This window comes from Tenrec ecaudatus, chromosome 13, assembly GCF_050624435.1.
Source record: "Tenrec ecaudatus isolate mTenEca1 chromosome 13, mTenEca1.hap1, whole genome shotgun sequence".
Taxonomy (NCBI): domain Eukaryota; kingdom Metazoa; phylum Chordata; class Mammalia; order Afrosoricida; family Tenrecidae; genus Tenrec; species Tenrec ecaudatus.
In genome coordinates, this window is record NC_134542.1 from 22,923,977 (window position 1) to 22,945,971 (window position 21,995).

The 21,995-nt window shown below is 44.1% G+C and overlaps 1 protein-coding gene across 1 annotated transcript; it reads left to right on the forward strand.

The window, feature by feature from the left end:
* The first annotated feature begins 24 nt into the window (after positions 1 to 24).
* LOC142424203 (peroxisomal trans-2-enoyl-CoA reductase-like) lies at positions 25 to 21,951 on the forward strand. Its single transcript, XM_075529316.1, has 8 exons — positions 25 to 206; positions 4,751 to 4,884; positions 6,588 to 6,753; positions 10,791 to 10,872; positions 13,230 to 13,326; positions 15,136 to 15,243; positions 19,980 to 20,091; positions 20,957 to 21,951. Exons 1-8 carry the CDS (start codon positions 47 to 49, stop codon positions 21,040 to 21,042), a joined length of 945 nt encoding a protein of 314 aa, XP_075385431.1. The 5' UTR covers positions 25 to 46; the 3' UTR covers positions 21,043 to 21,951.
* Positions 21,952 to 21,995: the final 44 nt, after the last annotated feature.

Here is a 21,995-nt window from a genome sequence, read left to right on the forward strand (position 1 = left end):
CTCTGGTGGTCACGTGGGCCGTCCTTCTAAGGTCGGTGACCTACTGATGTGTCTGCAGTTGCCTGTTGGGGGCTCCGCGATCATGACTTCCGTGACCAAGATCAAGAGTTGTCTGGCGATGGACCTGCTGCAGAATCAAGTGGCCATCGTCACCGGCGGGGGCACCGGCATCGGAAAAGCCATAACGAAGGAGCTCCTGCACTTGGGTGTGTGAGCAGGCCGCGTGGGCGAGGGTCCCCAGAGGGAGAGTAACTGTAGCACAGGGAGCTTGGGGGGTTGGAAAACAAGGAAGAGGGACAGCATGGGAGAAAGGGGAAAGGGCTTCTCCCAGAGACATTGTGTGCGAGACTTGGAGGCCCCAGTTAAAAATGGACCCAAACACTTTAAAAAGCCAAAGTTATTATGTCCAGACAGTATGTATAACGAGTTTGTGACTTTTTGCAGTAGAATTAGCTGTGGATGTATATTTAAAATCGATCCACCTATTTACGTAGTATTACCTAGTTGGAGCAACATGGAGCTCTGGAAAGAGGCCATTTAATGGCCGAAGGACACTAAGGTTGTTCACTGTAGCAAGAGGGGCTGACCAGACCTTCTTGAACTCTCATCGAAAGCACAATAAGAACCTACATTCAGTTTTTGAAGCTAAGTGGTAAAAGGAGGAGTTTGTCAGCACATAAACAAGTCAAGAAACCCCAAGGGGAAAATAGGTCATCCTACCCCCATGGAGATATGTCTCCTGGCTGACTCCAGCATACACATATTTTAAAGCTTAGAGGAAAGCTTTTCAAACATATGACAAATTGTCTTATGATAGGAAGAGCTCTCACAACTAATTCAGGAAAATAAGCAACAACCAAACAAAAAACAGTCCAGCGGAGAGTTTGTTCCCCCAGAACTACAGGCATTGGGCTACTCACCTCAAGTCAGAGGCTGAAAACTAAGGGTAAGGAGGATGAGGCTGCTTGACTCAAAGATTGAGTCTCAGAAACTAAATATATAGTAACTATGAGTTGGAATTGACTTGCCGGGAGCGGATTTGGTTTTTCAATCTGTCCCTATGGCACCCAGGTGGGGCTGTGGGTTAAGTTAATAATTAATAGGGCTGTTGGATGTTAACTGTATGGGTGGCAGATCAGACCCAGACAACCCCAGAGGCTGCTCCAAGGGAGGGAGACAGATGGGGCTCTCTGCTCCTGGAAAGACCACCCAGCTAAGAAACCTCAAGGAGCAGTTCTCCTCTGCCTGTAGACTTAATTATGAGTTGGAATTGACTTTATGACATTGGGTTTGGTTTCTTGGTGGAATCTGGCCCTGGTGTAGTTTTACTCCCATCTCTGCCCACTCCATTCTCAACACCATCCTCTGTCCTTTTTCAGGGGTATCACCCAAACCAAAGGTAAGTCTGTCAAGCTGATTCTGGAGCAGATGGTGCTTTTGAACTGCTGATCATGTGCTGAGTGGCCCCGCAGTTACCCACCAGTTACAAAGAAGCCCCTGAAAAAACCAGAACTCCCTGCCGTTTTATGCAAAAGGAAGACCTAGACTTTTTATGAGTAGGATCTTGGTTTGCCCAATAAGATGCCTGATAGTTTTCTTAAAGCTGTATTTTCTTGTTCGGTAATTTTACATCAGCACTAGTGGGTTTATTTTTTTCCAGCAGCACAGGCTGAAGCATTAAGACTGGCTTTTGTAATTGGTGGTCACCATGGCTCCACGATTCTGGTGAAGGAAGGCAGCCTCACCTCACTTGTTCAGAGAAATGCATATGCTGAATTTTGTTGTGCGGGAAATAGACTTCCTTCAATGAAAGGAATTTTACTGTGACTTTTATTCCCCCAAAAAAACATTTTTTTTAGGAGCGAATACAGTTATCATACTGTTCCATAGCTCGATCACATCCAACAGTATTGTGCAATTTTGACCACAATCTGTTTCAACTCCTTGAACTCCTTGACATAAGCTCCCTTTTACTCCTTGAACTCCTTGACATAAGCTCCCTTTTACCCACTGCCCCCCACCCCACCCCAAGGAACCCTATTCTATTTGCTATCTCTATAGGTTCATCAATCCTGGGCTGGATATCCTGAAAAACAGAAAAACATGTAAGAAAAATTCAAGAGGGTCACCTCACCCATGACAAAATTCTTCTGAGACAAATCCCCGATATCAACAACAAACAAACAAAAAAATACAGAAAATGTTGAGAACCAGATCAGTCCCATTGTCCATCCGGGGGGATTACCTGACCAGGTTTTAACTGTTCAAATCAGGTTTATCATCTTGATCTCGTATAGTCATCTCTCCAATGCACTCTGTTTGGTAATGTTGTACATGAGCCTGACAAGAACAACTGAGATGTGAGATTGGAAGAATGAAGAGTTTATCAACAAAAAGGACGAAGAAGAAGAATGTGCGCAGAGACCAGCAGCCTGAAAGGAAGAGGGAACTTGGCTGGTCGGTCTCTCCTGCTTACAGACTTAGCTTTTTATAGGGCTTCATCAAACAGTTGAGCTGTGCAGCTCAGCAAGCAGGTTGGAACAGAAGCAGACTTTGTGGTGAGGCAGTTGCACAGTTTCCTGGTACAGGATAGTCTATTGCCAGTTCTAAGAACTAGGGGCTAGTTGGTTTCTCTGAGAATGCTATAAGGCCTGTGGTTGCATGTTAGGTCTGGTGCAGCATGTTTACTTAATACAAAATGGCTTTACTTCGGCTAACTATCACAGTAACCAGTTTCCTCCCATCTGTCTACCTTCTACCATGGACAGAGGGCGATCACTGGCAGCTTCTGTCCTGTGTGGATCTTACAGATCTCTTGGGCTCCCACTGTCATCCATCGCCACCTGCAAACAAGATTCTCACACTTTAGGCTCTGATACTGGATTCCCTCCTTTCACTTTGGATTATATGATTTACAATCCTTGGTCAATGTTGTTGGTGTGCTTCTTCCATGGGAACTTAGTTGATATCTCACTGAGATGGCTGCTTCTCTGGAAACAAGCTTTTAAGACCCAAGATGCTATTTTATCTGAAAGCCGGGCACCATCTAATTTTTTCACCACACTTTGCTATAGCACCCATAACTTCTGTGTTCGCTTCCTCAGCGTGAGTATTGAGCGGGACCATGATATAAGAAGTAATTGTTCTTAAATCGGAGCTAGGATTTAGTCGGCGCCCCAAACCCATTCCTGGATCTTTTTTCTTCTTTTTAAATCTGCCATTAGAGACCTGCTTGTTCGTTTGTGGTAGAGAGTCTTATCAATCACCTCCCTATTATTATTGTCTGTGATTAGCCCTTGGTACTAATTTTTTTAAAACTCTGCTGAGAGAGGGATATTGGGCCAATGTAGGCTCACATCTGATTAGAATACCTGAATTATTAACTGGTACAGAATAAATCCTTTCATGGCTGGACGGTAGTTACATAAACAACGTGAGTTGGTTCTCAGGGTAATTTTAAAATAATACTTACTGAGAATGTCAGTTACAGGTTTGCCAGAAAATATATATCATACGGGCAACATATAGGTCATGATGGAATAAATCAACGATTGTCTGCCTACCCACAGCTCAGGTATCTTGGTATAGCTGTCTTCTGCTTCTTCAAGCACCGTCAATGTTCAGCTTTAAACCCTCAGCTTACAAGTGTGTTTGTTAACTATGATTTTGTTATGGATTGCATTGTGTCCTCCCAAATACTTGTCTTCTAAAGCTCCATGCCTGTGGTGATAATTCCATTTGGAAATCGGTTGTCTTTGTTCTGCTTATGAGGCAGGGTTAGAACTGAGTATATGCTGAGCCAATCTGTTTTGAGATATCAAAAGATTAAACAAGGGGGACCAAGCAGAGATGGGGGAAGGGAGATGCCCAGCTACATGGAAACTCCCCAGGAGCAGAAGCTCATGGAGATAAAGCCCTTTCTTCCAGAGCCCACAAAGAAAGCTTTCCCCTAGAGCCAGCACAGTGCATTTACACTTCTAGCCTCAGAAGAGTCAAGGAAATAAATGTCAGTTGGCTGAAGCCACCTCTTGCAGGATTTCTGGTGGAGCATCGCTAGGTAACTAACACAGTGACTGTTTCCCTTATGTGGAGCAGTGCGCACTCAGCAGGAAACTGGGGACGCCCTCTGTAAACCTCTGTCCTCTTCCTTGGGCACTTCTCTGTGCCCTGTGCCTTCGAGCTGCCTTACCCTCTCTGGACTCATCTCCTCCATCCCAGGAGCTGTTGGTCTTTCCCCCGTCCTGCTGCTGCCTGCACACTCCCTCTAGGCCAGCATTTCTCCACCTTCCTTATGTCCCGACACTTTCATACAGTTCCTCATGTTGTGGTGACGCCCCAAACCATAAAATTATATTTGGTGCTATTGCATAAGTTCATTTTGCTAGTGTTATGAATCCGGCAACCCCTGTGAAAGGGTCATTCCTCCCTGAAAGGGGTCCCGACCCCCCGGCTGAGAACCGCTGCTCCAGGCGTTAAACTTGGCAGTCACAGGGCCCACCTTTCCGCTCTACCAGGAATTGCAGTCTTGTGCCACCTGATGCCCGATGCCTGCAAACTGCTGTTTCTTAGATTTCATCCCGTTTCTTTGCTGCTTTGTGGTGGAACATAAATGTGGTTCCTTTTGCTCCATCTGGTCCAGACAAATCAGTATCAGCCACCCTTTTATTTCCTTATTTATTTCTTTTACAGGAACACCAGCACTTTTCAAGCCTGAGCCTATTTACTGTTCTCTCGCTGCTTTTCTCCGCAGGATGTAATGTGGTCATTGCATCTCGCAAATTTGATAGACTAAAGGCCGCTTCAGAAGAACTGAAGGCCAGCTTGCCTCCCGACCAGCAAGCTCAGGTCACTCCTATCCAGTGCAACATCCGCAAAGAGGAGGAGGTAATGCAGATGCACCTGTACCTTTGCTTCTTTCCTGTCATGCGCCAGAGGGTCCCCAACCTGACGGCACTGTGCGCCCTCCGTGGGCTAGGAGGTCTAGGAGGAGACTCACTAGAAGCAGAGCCTGTGAAGGAGACTCATGACCAAGTTATGGATGTGACAGAATAGCCCCCATAGAAGGAGCCGGATAGGGAAGTTTAGCAAGGATCGGTTCCCCAAGACACTGCGTTTCTAATTCTTGCTGCATATATTTTTCAGTTTTTATAGTTTGTTAAGGATCCCCGGTGGCATAGTGGTTACGCACCGGGCTGTTAACCAAAATGTCAGCAATTTAAAACCACCAGACACTCCTAGGGAGAAAGATGGGGCTTTCTACTCCTGTAAAGAGTTAGTCTCAAATAAAAAAAGAAGTTACGTCTCCCAAAATCACTTTGTCTTTTAGGGTTGCTATGAGTTGGCGTTTACTTTTTGGCATTGATTTTTTTCAATAGTGCCTCACAATCGTTGCAGTAGAACTCGTGGCTGAGTCTGTCCTCATTCCTTTTTTTGTTGGTACCAAGCTTGGCCTTTGCCGTCCCTCCACTGCTCCTCCTTCCACAGCTGCATTTCTTGGACTGGTTGGCTAAGGTTCTCATGTAAACTAAGTCTTGCAAATGGGTTCACGTGTTTGTTTGTCTCTGCATCATCCACGTAACCGCCAAACCTGCGAAAGCCACTAAGATGACATCTGGTGTGCCCTCGTACCTTTTGTCCAGTTTCTGTTTCAGGGCTGCCACGGGGAAAGGACCTCTGTGATCCTTTGTTTTTGCTGAACATGTTGTTTGGTCTTGAACTTCCAGTCCAACCATTTCCTGTGCCATTCACAATGCTGGTTACTCTTTCACCAGCCTGGGTGGGAAACAGAGAGAGGAGGTGTGGGGGAGATAGAGAGAGAGTTTAATTGCCCTCCAGTTAATTCCAATTCATAACAATCTCTGCGTATATAGCTCCCAAAATTCATGTTGGTGGATTTGAGCCTCAAGCCTCTCCATGAGTAGTCTTAAGTGTTTGTGCCAATGAAGCCCTTACTGCATGCTCATTTTCCCCTGATTTCATCAAGAGGCATTCGGCTTGGCTGTGATGGTTGTTCAGTGCCATCGAGCCCGTTGCATCCCATAGCGACCCCCTGTGCACAACAGAACACAGCTTGCCTGGTCCTGCACCAGCCTCTGCATTGTCTGAGCCCATGTCGCAGACACTGATGTCTGAGCCCATGTGGCAGCCACTGTGTCCATCCTCTCCTTGAGGGCCCTTTCTCCTTCACTGCCCTTCGACATGGCCAAGCATGTTGTCTTTCTCCAGGAACTGGTCTCTCCTGACAACATGTCTAACGTATGTGAGATGGAGTCACCCCATCCTTGCATCAGGCCATACTTCTTCCAGGAGGGATTGTGTCTTTGTAGCTGTCCATGTTACTTTCCACAGGCGTCTCCAGCATCACAGTTCAAACCTATCAGTGCTGTGGTTGTCTTTATTCAGTGTCCAACTTTCACATGCATGAGGCTGGGTTCGAGGCTCTAAAGCTAATATGACCTTTGCTTGCCTCACTGGGTGAGTCCATGCCCTTGGGGTGATCTTATGCAAGCTTGCTTCCCTATAGCAATCGATCAGCACAAGCAAGAGGATATGATTGATCAGTTTTTATTTTGCCTGCCTTCCTCTAGGTGAACAATTTGGTGAAATCCACTTTAGATCTTTATGGTAAGATCAATTTCTTGGTAAACAACGGGGGAGGCCAGTTCCTGTCTCCTGCTGAACACATCAGTGCAAAGGGATGGCATGCTGTGATTGAAACCAACCTGACAGGCACCTTCTACATGTGCAAAGCAGGCAAGTGTGACCTACCGCCTGGAAAACCAAGGTGTCTTCTTTCGGGATCTCAGAGCACCCTCAGAGAGGGACCCAGAATCTACCTCACTTTAACACCTATCACCCTGATTTCCTCATGCCTATCAGATTGTAAAAGAGGAGCCGGTTGTGAAGTGGTCATGCATTGGTTTGATGACGGCAAGGTCAGCAGTTCAAAACCACCAGCTGTTGCTCCAGAGGAAGACAAGGCCTTCCACTCCAGTTACAGTCTCATAAACTCACAGGGGCAGGTCCACCCAGTCCTCTAGGGTTGCTGTGTGTCAGAAATGTCTTGGTGGCAATGAGGTTTTTTGTTTTTGGTATAGGGTTATAAATTAGGATATTGACTTAGCAGTATTTGTAAACTCTAGGTATCTTTGATCTTACCACCTTATTTTCAGGGATTTATCATGAGAAAATGATTAAGGATCTGCACAAAGATCTAACTATATTTTCATAAAATTAGAGCAAATGTTCACATTTATTCTTTTTAAGAAGTGAATCTGTTAATCTGTAGTAAAGATCAACTTATTAATTATTGAGAGAGTTCTTCTGTGGGAACATTCTCCTCAGAGAATGAGCCCCCATGATTTCCAACAATTTTTAATTCACTTGGGTAGCTTTTGGATGATAGATTATCTTTACTAGGCTGTCATATTAAATTCTGGATGCTGGATTTTAAGGATTCCCTCAGATATCGTCTAAGACATTTATAAGATGACAAAGTAGAGAACAACTTTGTAATTCTGTCCCTAAGGGTCTTACCCTAACCCGAACATGGGTGTTTGGTTAAGCTGGACAGTTAGTATATTGAAGTCAAGCCCTAAAGACCCACTGCTGTTGATTCAGATCCATCAGAGCTCTCGAGAGCAGAGTCAAACTGCCCCCAGAGAGTTTCTAAGACTGGGAATCTCCATGGAAGCCCCCTGTCCCATCTTTCCCATAGAGAGTGCCTGCTAGGCTTGAACTGCCCACCTTCTGGTTATCAGCAGAGCAGTTTAACCACTGTGTCACTTTTGAGTTAAAGGTCTTACAAAGAAATCTTCACTTTCATCTTTAACTACTCATGTAAAGTTCCGAATTAAAAAAAAATTCTGATTAAAAAAAATCCCGGATTAGTTGTGACGCATGGTTGGCTATTATTGTTGTTAGGTGCCATTCTATTGGCTCCTACCCGTAATGACCCAATGCCCAACTGAACGAAACACTGCTTCTTTACTCCCCTGAAAAAAATAATAACAATAATAAAAATAAGTGCTACAGTAAGATAGGACTTTATTTCTCCTTCACATCAGAAGTCCTTGGAGGTCACCCAGAGATTATGTACTTCATGCAACAAACAGATAACAGATGGTTGCTGTTGACTCCATTCTCACCCATGGATAAGCCAGTGGATCTAGAGATCATCAGACCTTTCTTCCGAGTGTGTCTGGGTTGGCGGTTCTCAACCTGAAGGTCGTGACCCCTTTGGGGGTCGAAAGACCCTTTCATAGGGGTCACCCGATTCACCACAGTAGCAAAATGACAGTGATGAAGGGAAGCAAATACACTTTTATGGTTGGGGGGTCACCACCACACAAGGAGCTGTATGTCAGGGACGCCACATGAGGAGGGTGGAGAGCCACTGCTCTCGGTGGAGTCAAAGCCCCCCTTTCAGTTAGCACCCATCGGCTTAACCACTGCACCGTCCAACGATGGCCACTGAGGGACTGGATCGCAGTGCCAGCGTCTTCTGTATTGTTAGCATGTGGAACGCATGAACCTCAGAACCTCAGAAGCTGATTGAAAGAAACTAGACAAAGAAGACTACATGTTGTCTGATCCCATGGAAGACATGACCAGACGTGATGCCCTAACAGACTGGACTAGAAAACACTCCTAAAAGCCAACAAACGATCCTTGACCTAACTACAAGTTTTTCTTTCTTGTGTTTGTTTTGTTTTGTTCTTTGTCACTAGTTTGGTGTTGTTTTGTTGTATATTGTTGCTTGGTTTTACTCTGTCTCGTTTTTGTGTATGTTATTATCTCCGCAGGTCTGTCTCAATAAGATAGGCTGGATGAACAATCTGGAGGAGAAAACAATGGGACCAACATTTCTGGGGGGACATGGGAAAGAGGGAGGTGGGAAGAAAGGAAGTGGTGTTAACAGCCCCAGGGACAAGTGAACAACAAGGGATCCAAATTGGTGGTGAGGTGGGTGTAGGAGGCCTGGTAGGCCATGATGAAGGGTAATGTAATGAAGAGAAACTGCTGAAACCCAGGTGGGGATAGAGCATGATAGTGGGACAGGAGGAAAGTCAAGGGATATAGAGGAAAGAGCTGGGAGTCAATGGGCATTTATAGAGGTCTAGATAAAGACATGTACATTTGCAAATATATTTATATATGAGGATCGGGAAATAGATCTATGTGCCTACATTTATAGGTCTAGTATTAATGTGGGAGAAGGACATTGGGCCTCCACTCAAGTACTCCCTCAATGCAAGAATACTTTCTTCTATTAAATTGGCATTCTCTGATGTTCATCCTCCTGACCACAACCGCTGAGGACAAATCGGGTCAATAAGCAAATGTGGTGAAGAAAGCTGATGGTGCCCGGCTATCAAAAGATATAGCATCTGAGGTCTTAAAGGTTTGAGGATAAACAAGCAGCCATCCAGCCCAGAAGCAACAAAGCCCACATGGAAGAACACACCAGCCTCTGTGATCACGAGGTTCTGAAGGGATCAGATAACTGGCATCAAAGAACAAAAATTCATATCATTGGGTACACACCTCCATGATACGATCACTGAAGACAAACAGGTGCATAAGTTAATGTGGCAAAGGAAGTTGATGGTGACCAGCTAACCAAAGACATAACGTCTGGGGTCTTAAAGACTTGAATGCAAAAAAGGGGCCATCTAGCTCAGGAGCAACAAAGCCCACATGGAAGAAGCACAGCAGCCTGTGCTATCATGTGCTGTAGAAGGGATCAGGTATAAGGCATTATCAGAACAACAACTACAAAAAAATCTTACCATAGTCGATGAAGGGGGAAGTGCAGAGTGTGGCCCCAAAGCCCAGGTGTCACTCATTGGAGATCTCCTTGCAGAGGGATCTAGGGGAGGAGATGAGTCAGTCAAAGTGAGATGTAGCACCGATGAAGAATACAGCTTTCCTCTAGTTCCTAATAGCTTTCTCTCCTCCTCCCACCCCCTCGCCCCAATATCATAATTTGAATTCTACCTTGCAATTCTGGCTTGACCAGAGGATGTACACTGGTGTAGATAGGAGATGGAGGAACAGGGAATCCAGGGCAATGATGCCTTCAGTACCAGGGGTATCAATGGCAATTCTGGGAGGGTAGAGGGAGAGTGGGTTGGAAAGTGGGAACCGATTACAAGGATCTACATGTGACCTCGTCCCTGGGTGATGGGCAACAGAAAAGAGGGTGAAGGGAGACATCGGACAGGAGAAAGATATGACAAATTAATAATTTATAAATTATCAAGGGCTCATGAGGGACTGAGGGAGAGGGGAGGAAGGGGAAAAAAGGGGACCTGATGCCAAGGGCTTAAGTGGAGAGCAAATGTTAGGAAAATGATGAGGGCAATGAATGTACAGATGTGCTCTACACAATTGATGTGTGTATGGATTGTGATAAGAGTTGCATAAGCCCCTAATGAAAGGTTTAACAAGTAAAATGCAACTACAACAACAACAAAGGACCCGGCCAGAAAAGGGAGGAGTTTCACTGGAGGCTGGGGTACTGATAAAGGTCAGGGGGGTACCTGTGGGGAGGCTGGTGCAAGGGCTCTGAAACTGGATCGTGCTGATGGTTGCACAACTCTGCGTGTTCGTGAAAAGGTAATGAAACTGTGCACTCCAAACGGTTCAATTTTATCGCATTTGATTTCGAGCAACAAGACTTTTTATTTTAAAGAAAGGACTTAACACAGATGGAGTTGGCAGCCTGCTGGGATGGAAATGGGGGAAACCAAGACTCTATTTAATTGGGCTGCCCTTGTCTTGTACAGTTTACAACTCCTGGATGAAAGAGCATGGAGGATCGATCGTCAATATCGTTGTTCTTAGTAAACATGGATTTCCCATGGCTGGGTAAGCAATTTTTTTAAAAGATCATTTTATTGGGGGCTCTTACAGCTCTTATAACAACCCATTCATCCATTGTATGAAGCATATTTGTACATATGTTGCCATCATCGTTTTCTAAACATTTACTTTCTATTTGAGCCCTTGGTATCAGCTCCTCTGTTTTCCCTCCCTCACCCCCGCTTCCCACCCTTGTGATCCCTTGATAAGTTATAAATTATTATTATTTTCATGCCTTATACCGACCACTGTCTCCTTTCACCCACCTCTCTGTTGTTCAGTTCCTCGGGGGGGGGGAGGTGGTCTGCGTCACTCATTTCCATCAGGTTTCCTTCCTTTCTCCTCCCCACCTTCGCCCGACCCTCCTGGTTTGGCTACTTGCCATTTCTCTTCCTGAGGGCTTTACCTGACCTGGATTCTGTGTGTTGTGAGCCATTATCTGTAGCCCTGTACATGCTCTGGTCTAGCCGGAAAGGAAAGGCTGGATTGGGGTCATGGTAGTGGGGGCGGGGATGGTGGTGAGGAAGCCTCAAACAGGAATGTTGTGTGTCTCATCGGTGCGATGGCTGTGTAAGCATTTTTATGTATTTCTTCCTCTGTTAAGGAGTTTTGCTTTCTGAATGTGGGAAATGGGGCAGGGAAATTTCCAGAATCGAACTCAGTTTACTGTTAGTGAACTCTGATCTCAGTAATTAGCATTTCCCTGTATTTGTACTTTAATAAAACATTCCCATTCATAAGGATGCCGAAACACCCGAGATAACCTGTTAAATAATTTTCTAGATGTCCCAACAACTTTGTGAGAGGTGCTTATAATAAATGATGCTGGAATGCCAAGTTTTGTTTACCGGACTTACCTGGGTGCCCTGTGTTTTTCTCGGACAATCGTAATCCGGAGGTCAATCAACTGGGCATCAGTGTTTGGGAAGAGCCTTTTCTTTAAAGTGTGGAAATGAAGTTCATCTCTGTGTCAATAGCATGAGTATACCTTTTCAATTGTAGGCAGGGCTGCTCAGAGGTTATTACTACTTGCCATTTCTCTTCCTGAGGGCTTTACCTGACCTGGATTCTGTGTGTTGTGAGCCATGATCTGTAGCCTTGAACATGCTCTGGTCTAGCCAGAACAGAAAGGCAGAACTGGGGTCATGGTAGTGGGGGCAGGGGTGGTGGTGAGGAAGCCTCAAACAGGAATGTTGTGTGTCTCTTCGGTGCGGTGGCTGTGTAAGCAGTTGTATGTATTTCTTCCTCTGTTGGTGCATTTTGCTTTTTGAATGTGGGGAAATGGGGCAGGGAAAATTTCCTGATTCGAACTCAGTTTCCCGTTAGTGAAGTCTGACCTCATTAATTAGCCTTTCCCTGTATTTGTACTTTAAGAAAACATTCCCATTCAAAAGGATGCAGTAATGCCCGAGATACCCAGTTAAATAATTTTCTAAATGTCCCAACAAGTTTGTAAGAGATGCTTTTACTAAATGATGCTGGAATGCAAAGTTTTGTTTACTAGACTTGCTTGGGTGCCCTGTGTTTTTCTCTGAGGATCCTAATCCAGAGGTTAATCAACTGGGCATCAGTGTTTGGGAAGAGCCTTTTCTTTAAAGTGTGGAAGTGAAGTTCATCTCTGTGTTAATTGAGGTTTGCTTAGCATGGGTATACCTTTGCAACTGTAGGCGGAGGTGCTCACCGGTTACTACTAAGGATCCACAAAAAGATGCCCCGACGTTTCTAATTCATGATAAGGAGAGAGTACTCCCTCAGAGCAAATTCTACCAGCCTGCCCATTGCGTTGATTTTTCATTACTTGGTCAGTTGGCTAGAAACAATAAGATCTGAACACACTTAAGCAAAAATCTAGGGCAGAGAAACTGAAACTGTGATGTCTGGACTAGTAGTGTTATAATCACTTGGGATCTTACTTGGTAGAAGTGCAAATCCACCAGCCCCACTCCAGACCGACAGCATCAGCAACTGCAGACTGGGCCCGAAAGTTGGGTGTGTGAGCCCTGCCAGTAATGCCGTTGCTCCTGGAACCACCGCACAGGGAACTTGCTAGGGTCAGCCATGATGTTGCCACGAGTCTGCCTCTTCCCTTGGCTTGGTTGGCCATGCAGTCACCTCCCTTGCTGTTTGTCAAGGCCACTCGTTTCTGTTATTTCTGTTATAGCGTTAGGTCATGAGGACTCTTGGTTTGGCTTTAATATTGGAAGATCTAGGTGTTGACCTCTTGTTTAGGCAAAGATCAACAAGACAGAAATTTATAAGCAGAATGCTCTTAAGGGTTTTCACACAGTTGTCAACTTAGGTCATTGAGAGAAATATTCATTGGAATATGATTTATCTAATCATTATGTTTTATGTTTTTAAAGGCACAGTGGAGCAGCAAGAGCAGGTGTTTATAACCTCACCAAAACCTTGGCTTTGGAATGGGCCCACTGTGGAGTAAGGATCAATTGCGTTGCTCCTGTAGGTAAACCATTAATGTGAAACTGTTTGGCGACAGCTGTTGACAAAACTGTGTATTTTCTAAATCCTCCTGTGCTATATTGATAGAGGGATTTGTTATATGTACATGGACTATTGAATATTTACATTGTAAGGTAGATCCCATAGAAAGCCTAATTTATATTACAAAAGTATTCAGTTAACAACAAGATTGTTAAAAAGTTTAAATTAAGCCAGTGGTTTGCGATCCTGGTTGTATCTTAAAGTGATCTGTTAAACGTTTTAAGAAAAAAATAGTGTTATATGAACCTCACCCCAACCTTTGAAGCCCAGACGTTATCACTTTCAAGAGTCCTGAGGCAAAGCAAATGTACAGGGAAATGTTCAGCTCATGTTGATATTTCTTTGATATTATTAATCCTTTGCCAGAAAAAAAAAATCTTAAAGTGAGACTTTTAGAGACGAATTCCCAGGTGAGGATTTAATTAGTAGTTAAGAAATAAATTCTCGGGAGTAGTAATTAAATGTAAAACAAACCAAACAACAACAACCAAATATAAACAACATAGTCAACTTCAAAAACCATGATTTTTGAGAAACAAGCTGTAACTTTTGCTTCTTTGAACATTGCTGGCCATGAACTTCAAAAGAGAAATTAAACTAAATATCTCTGCCAACCCGCAAAACTCAGCTTAAATTCTACTTCCTCTGTGCTGTTGTCTGGTCTTTGGTGTGATAAGCATGGGTTCTCTTACATTTTGACCATGTTCAACTGTCCTCGGTTCCTGCTGTGCACATCTGCATTCTGGTCCTTAAAGGATGTTGCAGCAGGTCCTTCTCCTTTCTAGTGGTGCCTTCCCCACCCCCACCCCAGCCAATTAAGGGCCTGAGAGAGTTGCTCCCTCCATGTCAATGTCATGGTCAGCTCTCCGCTGAGGAGGGCTCTCTTCCCTCATCGTATTTTGAGTGCCTTCCCACCTGAGGGTGTGATTGGAAGCCAATGTCATTTGGAGTAATTCATGCTGCCAATTGTTTCTCAACTTCCATCTCGTCTCTCCTTTTTCTTCTTCTTCTGAACTTCTTTGTAGTTATAAAGCCAGTAAGAAGCAGCTCAAACATTTCCCCTGGCTTTTTGAACCCTTGAACGCTGGTGAAAAATAAATAAGAGAATGCTTCATGAAGATGTTAGTTTATTTATTGTCATCAGAGGTGGGAAGCCAAGACAGCGCTACAAAGTCTCCTAGGTGTCCCCTGAAAAAGCCAAGCCACAACGTTCCTAGCCACGGCCCTCTCTGATCTATTCCTAGAATTATGCTTTTCAGGAGCCACGTCTATTATGGAAAAAAAGAAAAACTCCAAGTTTTGGTTGGCTATTCAGGCAGAGGTGGTCACTGACTGAAAGTTTAGATAAAATACGTGTCAATAGTTGCTGACTAAGCTGTGACAGCTCAGATAAAGGATCCCCGTGGCCTGGAAATTTACAGTGTTTACGTTAACTTTCCTTTTCCATGTAAGCTACTTTATTTTGTGATAGGGAGTCCTGGGGGGCCCTGGGTACCTGCTCATCTGCCAGCTAAAATCAGAGGTTCGGACCCACCAGGCGCTCAGTGGGAGGACAATCTGCTTCCCTAAAGAAGGCCACCTTGGGCTCTCTGGGGAAGTTTTGTTCTTCCTGCAGGGTCACTGGGATCATAACCAACCTGGCAACTGGCTCGCTTTCTGGTATTCGTTGCTCACGGTTAGAGTCTACCAAAGGACTGTGCTGATGTCTTAGCAGTTAACACTGAGCTTCACGCGCTTCATGTCGTTTCTGCTCTCTTTCAATCACAGGGCACCATATACTCTGAGACTGCTTTTGCCAACTATGGTGATCTTGCAGAGGAATTGTTTGGGAACTATCAGCATATCCCAGCTAAACGACTAGGAATTCCTGAGGAGGTAATGTACATTTCTAAGTTTGATGAAAATGACTGCTCTATCTGGACATTTCCAACACTTGGGGCCCTTTTGGTAGGGTCAGGCTGACTGACAGGATGATGTCCACTTCCTCCACACCATTCCCTCTCTGCCTGCTGGCTTTCAAGAACATCCTGGTTGTGTTTGGAATAAGAGCAGCGGTCTTTACTCCGGAGTGAACTCAGTGTGTGCCATTGTGTCACTGCCCCTTCCAGTAAATGAGTTCCTGGCCCATGCAGGTACGCAGGACCCTCAGTAAGTCAGAGGATTATGACTTTATGTATGTCTACACAAGATTTCAGTAAGGACACGTGACAGAAGTATGTAAAACCAATAACTTTTTAAAATTTCAACAATATCAGCCTTCAAATGGAATTTCTTTAAAAAAATCATTTTCCTGGGGTCTCTCACGACTCATCACAATGCATACCTATATCCACGGTGTGAAGCACAGTTGTACATTCATTGCCATCATCATTCTCAAAACATTTGCTTTCTACTTGAGCCCTTAACTCTTTAAAAAGGATATTATTCCACCATTATAGTAAAAACTAAAATAGACGGGAATAAAGGCAAATCCAACCCAACAACCTTCTGCTGTCCAATCCTACTCTGACTGCCCTGTGTGGGTCGGCCTTATAGGAAAGAGCACAACCGCGCCGCAGGGGTCTGCAGCTGTGAATCTGGAAGGAAATGGGCTGCCTCATCTTTCTCTGCAGAAGGGCTGTCATGGGTTCAGACCCCTGATCTTTGCGTTTGCAGCCTGACTCCCTGTAACCCAGGACACATAAGCCACTCTGCTACCAGAACTCCTTCCTCGGAGCAAACTTAGCTCTAAGGAAAACAATGACAAACAAACTCAGACTCGGGGGCAGAGGGAAAGACCCAGCTAGACACAGAGACATGCTCAGTGGGGAGGAGCAGGTCTGTTCCCCCAAATCAGGGCAGAAAACGGATCTACTTGTGTCATTCAGCACACGGACTCTAAAGCATGTCTACCAAAAATATGTGTATGGACGAATAGCAAAAAAATTATCTTGAGAAACAAGAATGGTAAATCATGCACTGTCCCGATACCCAAATAGGGCATCTGAGGCTCTGAGGGTCGTCTCCGGCCTGTGAACCACAGCGTTGGCAGGTCAAACCCAGCAGCCTTCCCTTGGAAGAAGGATGAGGCTCTCTGCTGCTGTCGGGTCTGCAGTCTTGGAAACCCTCGGCCAGGGCTCTGGGAGTGGAGCCAATGGCACTCAATGGCAGCGGGTGGACATTGAAAACTACAGGGGTTTCAATGTCTGGGTACTGTTTCCATAATGGAGTAAACTTAGGACAGAACAGATTCTTGATTCATGCACATGAAAGTTTAGTGTAGAATAAAGCTAACATTTCACTCTATGGGGAAAAGATGAAATATACAGCAAAAGTTTGGGGGCCATTGACTGTTTAATTAGAAGCACTCTCTACCAGTTAATAAAAGTAGCTTTCCTTATCAGTTTGATATGTCTTTTAGAAATTTATTTTGCATAAACAAATGCATGTATATGTGCATACATGATTACATTTAAAAATCATTTTATTGGGGCCTCATACAATTCATCACAATCCATCCATCCTTGCCTTGTGTCAACATGCTTACATATTTTACCAAAGTGATTCTACTTTATGCTTTTCATTACAATTTGTTGTGGATGTGCCATAATTTACTTAGGTAATCAGTGTTACTGTAGAACACTTACCATAGGTTATTCTTAAATACCGTATATACTCGTGTATACACGTGTCAGCTTATACACGGGTCAGTGGTACCCCAGCGAGGTTTAACATCTCGCAGGTAATTGCTGTTCCTCTGGTGTTCATTCAAAGCCCCACTGACAAGGCTAGGCTCTGAATGTTGTTTACTCACATCTAACCAATCAGAGCCCTACTATGACATGGATGGCTCCAATTCACAGAAGCACCCATAGTGATTCACTTAGGCCAGCAGCTGAACTGGTAAGCATGTGTCTGTGGCTGCGCTCAGTCTCTCCCCTCTGTTCTCTGTGTGAATTCACATCCTGCATATCCCACCCTAGGCTTATACTCGAGTCAATCAGTTTTTCTGCTTTCCCAGGTAATAATTAGGTAACTCGGCTTGTACTTAGGTTGGCTGATATTCAAGTATATATGGTAGTTTATTTCTAATTCTTTTTTTTTTATAATAATTGTACAGTGAACGTCCTTGATCACAGTTAGGCACTCCTGAAGGAATGGGTAAATTTCCAAATTTCTTAAAGCCAAGCTCCTGAATTAATATATACTGCATTTTATACTTGCGAGGATATTGGTGAATGGCTTGAGGAACAATAGCAAGCAAGATGCTTGGGCTTCTGAAAGCTAAGAGAAGTTTATAAAGACTTTTAATCAGGAGACTCCTGTGATACCATTTTCACTTTGAACCGACTGCTATTATCATAGTTGTCCTATTCTTGATTTTACTGTATTAATGTGAATGAAATCATTTCAATTGGTTAGCTCAATGAAGACTAATAGTAATAAGTGTGTCACATGCTAACATCAAGAACTTTTTTTTATTAAATGCTTTAATTGGGGGCTCTTATAGCTCTTATCACAATCCACACATTCATCCATTGTGTGAAGCGCATTTGGCTGTATGTTGCCATCATCATTTTCAAAGCATTTCATTCTGCTTGAGCCTCAAGAACATTTTTAAATGAAAAAACACAACGTTTGCTAAAGGAAAGCAGTGAGCACTATAATGTGAAGAATGGCATTGTTCTAGCTGTCCTGCATATCTCACTCATGCCGCGCTTAGCGGACCGTCTCTATTTCTCCTGTCTCTCTGAGAGCAGTCTTTCACAGCACATAGTTTCGGTTGACCTCCATGAAGAAAATCTGCCCTCACCCAGGTAGGTCGATGGAAAAGGAGAAGCTGTCATTAGGCTGCTCACATCGTTGTGGGTGTTTTTTCTCTGAGATTCGACAGGTAGTTTCATCTCAAACACTGCAGTGTGGAATGAAGCCATGCCGAGGGCCTTTTTGGTTCTCCGTTCCATCAGCAGTCATTGATGTGTCTCACCCTTGGCAGATCTCTCACCGTGCAGGGCTTTGTACCATCGGGATGGGCCTTCTGGGAAATAGTAGTTAATTATTGAGTTATGGAAATCTTCTTAAGGTTGGCATATTTCATGACACATATGAAGTGACATTTGTATGTAGCACCAACAAACTTCAGAAAAGTATTAGGAAGCGGTCAAGGTCAAGGTGATGGATGAAGCAGTTTTCCAAAATTCTCATTTTCACTTGAAAGCTTAAATGTTGCCATTGGCCACAAATGCTGCTGGGTGTTTTCCATAGTGCAGCAGGCTCTGTTTACTTTGGGGGAAACGTCTGCCACGAGTCCAAGGGCAAACCACATAGTCGGATCCATTCTTTTAAGTAATCTGGGGTTTCTTTAACATGAGCATTTAAAAAAGATGTGTGTTGAAGCGTAAAGCTATAGTAGAAGTAACAGATTTTACCCCTTTATGAAGGACATCCTAACATTACACAGCCTCCCTCCCCCACCTCTCCCTGGATGCGGCTACCAAAGAGTAAGGTCACGTTGGTTAGCGCCCTTTCATGTTACTACTGTCTCCCATCAGACTGAGGCTTTGGCAGGTCTTCACCATTGCTTTTGCAGCATTGTCAGCTCCGTGAAGATGACACACACGGCCTTAGTATGACGGCAGATGTCTTTCCCTGGCAACCCCCCAGAAAGGCCGTAGGGATGTCCGACTTCTGCTGACTGTACATGGACAAATGCTCAGGAGACCCTCCCTAAGTACCTCTTGGAGGGGCAGAAGAGAAAGTGGTGGCTAGAGAGAGAAGAAAGCGTTTTCCAGGTCATATACATTTGAGGATGTAACCGGGATGGGAAAGAGCTGGTGATCAGGAAGGAGTCGCAAACAGAACAAGGAAGTCAGAGGGCGGCCTGCCGAGAGGAAACAGTGAGTGGCTTCTTGGGTAGGAGTTGAAGTTGAGTTAGATGTGAGACTTCAGCTTTACTAAGTCCTGCGTCCCTCGTATCCTTTCTCTCTCCCAGCTCCCCACCTTAGTAAACCGTGGGTGCCCGCATCTCTGCCTGCTCTGCTTCTTGGGCACCTGCCAAGGAGAGTCCACAGCCCTGCAAAGTGGCTCTGATTACCTCCACAGCTCTCCTGTTGAGCCTAATCTGGTCGCACGCACATAGTTACTCAAGAGAACCTAAAATATATCGAGCTGTTTTCCAACCAGCTCTCCTGGGACATAGGAGCACCCACTACACCAGGCCTCAGGAAGCCAGAAACACAGATCCCGGCACCTGTGGTTTGCAGAGCAGGTGCCTTCTCTGTTGATCTGGACCCTGGTGGTCTCCCACGAATACAACTCAGTTCCTGTCTGCCTTGGCCTCCATCTTTCCTGGTCTTATCAGCCTTGACCTTAGTCAGGGAGCAGACAACTCTACAATCCTTTCCCTGCACGTGGGAGACCCCGGGCTCGGTTCTGACCAGTGCACTGCTGCTTGATTTAAATGATGCTCAGAGAGGAAGAGTAGAGGCTGCCTGCTGCCATTCCGGTGCAGTTGTACCACAGGATTTACGGATACAGCCCTGAGCTTGGAGAAGGCTGTATTGTGGAGTGCAAAGCTGCACAACCTGGGAGTGGCTGCTTTTACCTGCGCCTGAGTCCATTTGTCTTTCCAGGTGTCCTCGCTGGTGTGCTTCCTGCTGTCTCCCGGAGCTTCCTTCATTACTGGGCAGCTGGTGGATGTGGATGGGGGCCAGTCTCTGTACAACCATGCAGTCCAAATACCAGGTGAGCAGCGCAGGAAGGCGTATGTGACTCGTGTTGTGTTAAGTAATTGGTGTAGAACAGATTTCTGTTCTTCTACACGTGGGTGGAGAGCCTTTTTTTTTTTTTTGCCAAGGGACATACAGATATTTGTAACTCACAGGCCATAATGGTCAGACATTTAATTAATTCACTTTTACTGTGATATGAAGGCTGGAACTGCTTCTCTCTGGCAGGCATTGGGTGTTAGCTGGTTTTGATGATTTCAGGGACCTCATACGACCCTCAGGCCAGGTGTTCCCAACCCCTTGTAGATAGGTGTCCTGAAACTTTTTAAACAGGGGTCAGTTCACTGTCCCTCAGATACGTTGGAGGGCCAGACTATTTTTTTTAACTATGAACAAATTACTATGGACACTGCACATATCTTATATTGAAGTAAACAAGATATGAGGCAAAAACACCCGATGGGCTGTAAGAATGTCCTTGGCGGGCCGCATGTGGCCCACCGGCCAGAGTTTGAGGACCCCTGTGAAATCTAGATGATCAAAGTGAGGGTGCAGAATGTTTTTATTCATGATAACGTCTTTTAAACGCCATGTTCTTAACTGCAGAAAGTATCCTTATTATATAACATAACATTATACATTAAGAGTAGGGTTTCTGTTTGTGTGTGTGCATGCCCACTGTTGGGTGAAATTTGAACCCTGAGAAATATTCTCAGTATGAATGCACAATGTGTGTGTGTGTGTGTGTGTGTTTGTGCCTATCCATAAATGTAAGCTTAAAGTGTGGTAGTCTGTCCTCTCTTGGCTGACTTTCAGAGATAAGTGCTTGTCACTGATTGGTTGCCTAACAAATGACCTAAAATTTTCTACTTAATTAACAGATCATGACAACTGGCCTGAAGGAATAGGGGACTTTTCAGCTGTCAAAAAACTGAAGGCATTTTACAAAACTAAGCATAAGCTCTAAGCTAAGAACATGAGGCTTTCTTTTTCCCCAAGAGCCGTAACATCTCGAGAAAGACATGAGAGTTTATACTTTGTATTAAAAAATCACTTTCTGCTTTCTAGAAGCAATGTAAATTTTAATGGATGCAAAAATTATTTCTCAAAATAAACTCACATTACCCTGTAATTAAATAAAAATTAAGAAGGGAATATGAAAATAATAATAATTTATAATCTATCAAGGGGTCATGAGGGTGGGGCGGACGAGGAAAAAAAGAGCCTGGTAGTAAGGGTTCAATAGAAAGTAAAAGTCTAGAAAAGAATGATGGCAACATCTGTACAAATATGCCTGATACAATAGATGTATGGATTGTAATTAGAGTTGTAACCGCCTCCAATAAAATGATCTTTTACTTTAAAAATAAATAAATAAAAATAAGAAGGGAAATTAAAAGTACTTTTAGAAATTAAAATAGGAGGTCTGGTGACATAGTGGGTTACGTGTTGAACGTCCCAGGTGCTCCTTGGAAGCAAGTGGAGGCTTCCTGCTGCCGTAACGATTTACAGACTCAGGAACTCACAGAGGCAGTTTGACGGGGTCTTTTCGGGCCCTATGGGTCAGAGTACACTTGATCACACGGTGAGATAACCAAGAAAGGCATTTTGAAAACGAACACACTTAAATTGATAACAATTACATGGATTGTGAACCTTCAAAATATTTTATTACTTAATTATGAAGTTAGAGAAAAACTCTGAATGGTGGCATAATTATGATTGTAGGTGAGTTATACCATAGTTAATTTTTATAGGCAAATACTTTTAAAAAATTCAGCCTTATGTAATAATCAATGTATAGCTTTTTTTGTTAATGAAGACAACTTTGTATAAACTCTCTTAACTCAAGGGAAAAATAAATTTATATCCAATATTTTCTTGCAGTGCTTGATTTACATCTTTATTTACCAGCCAACA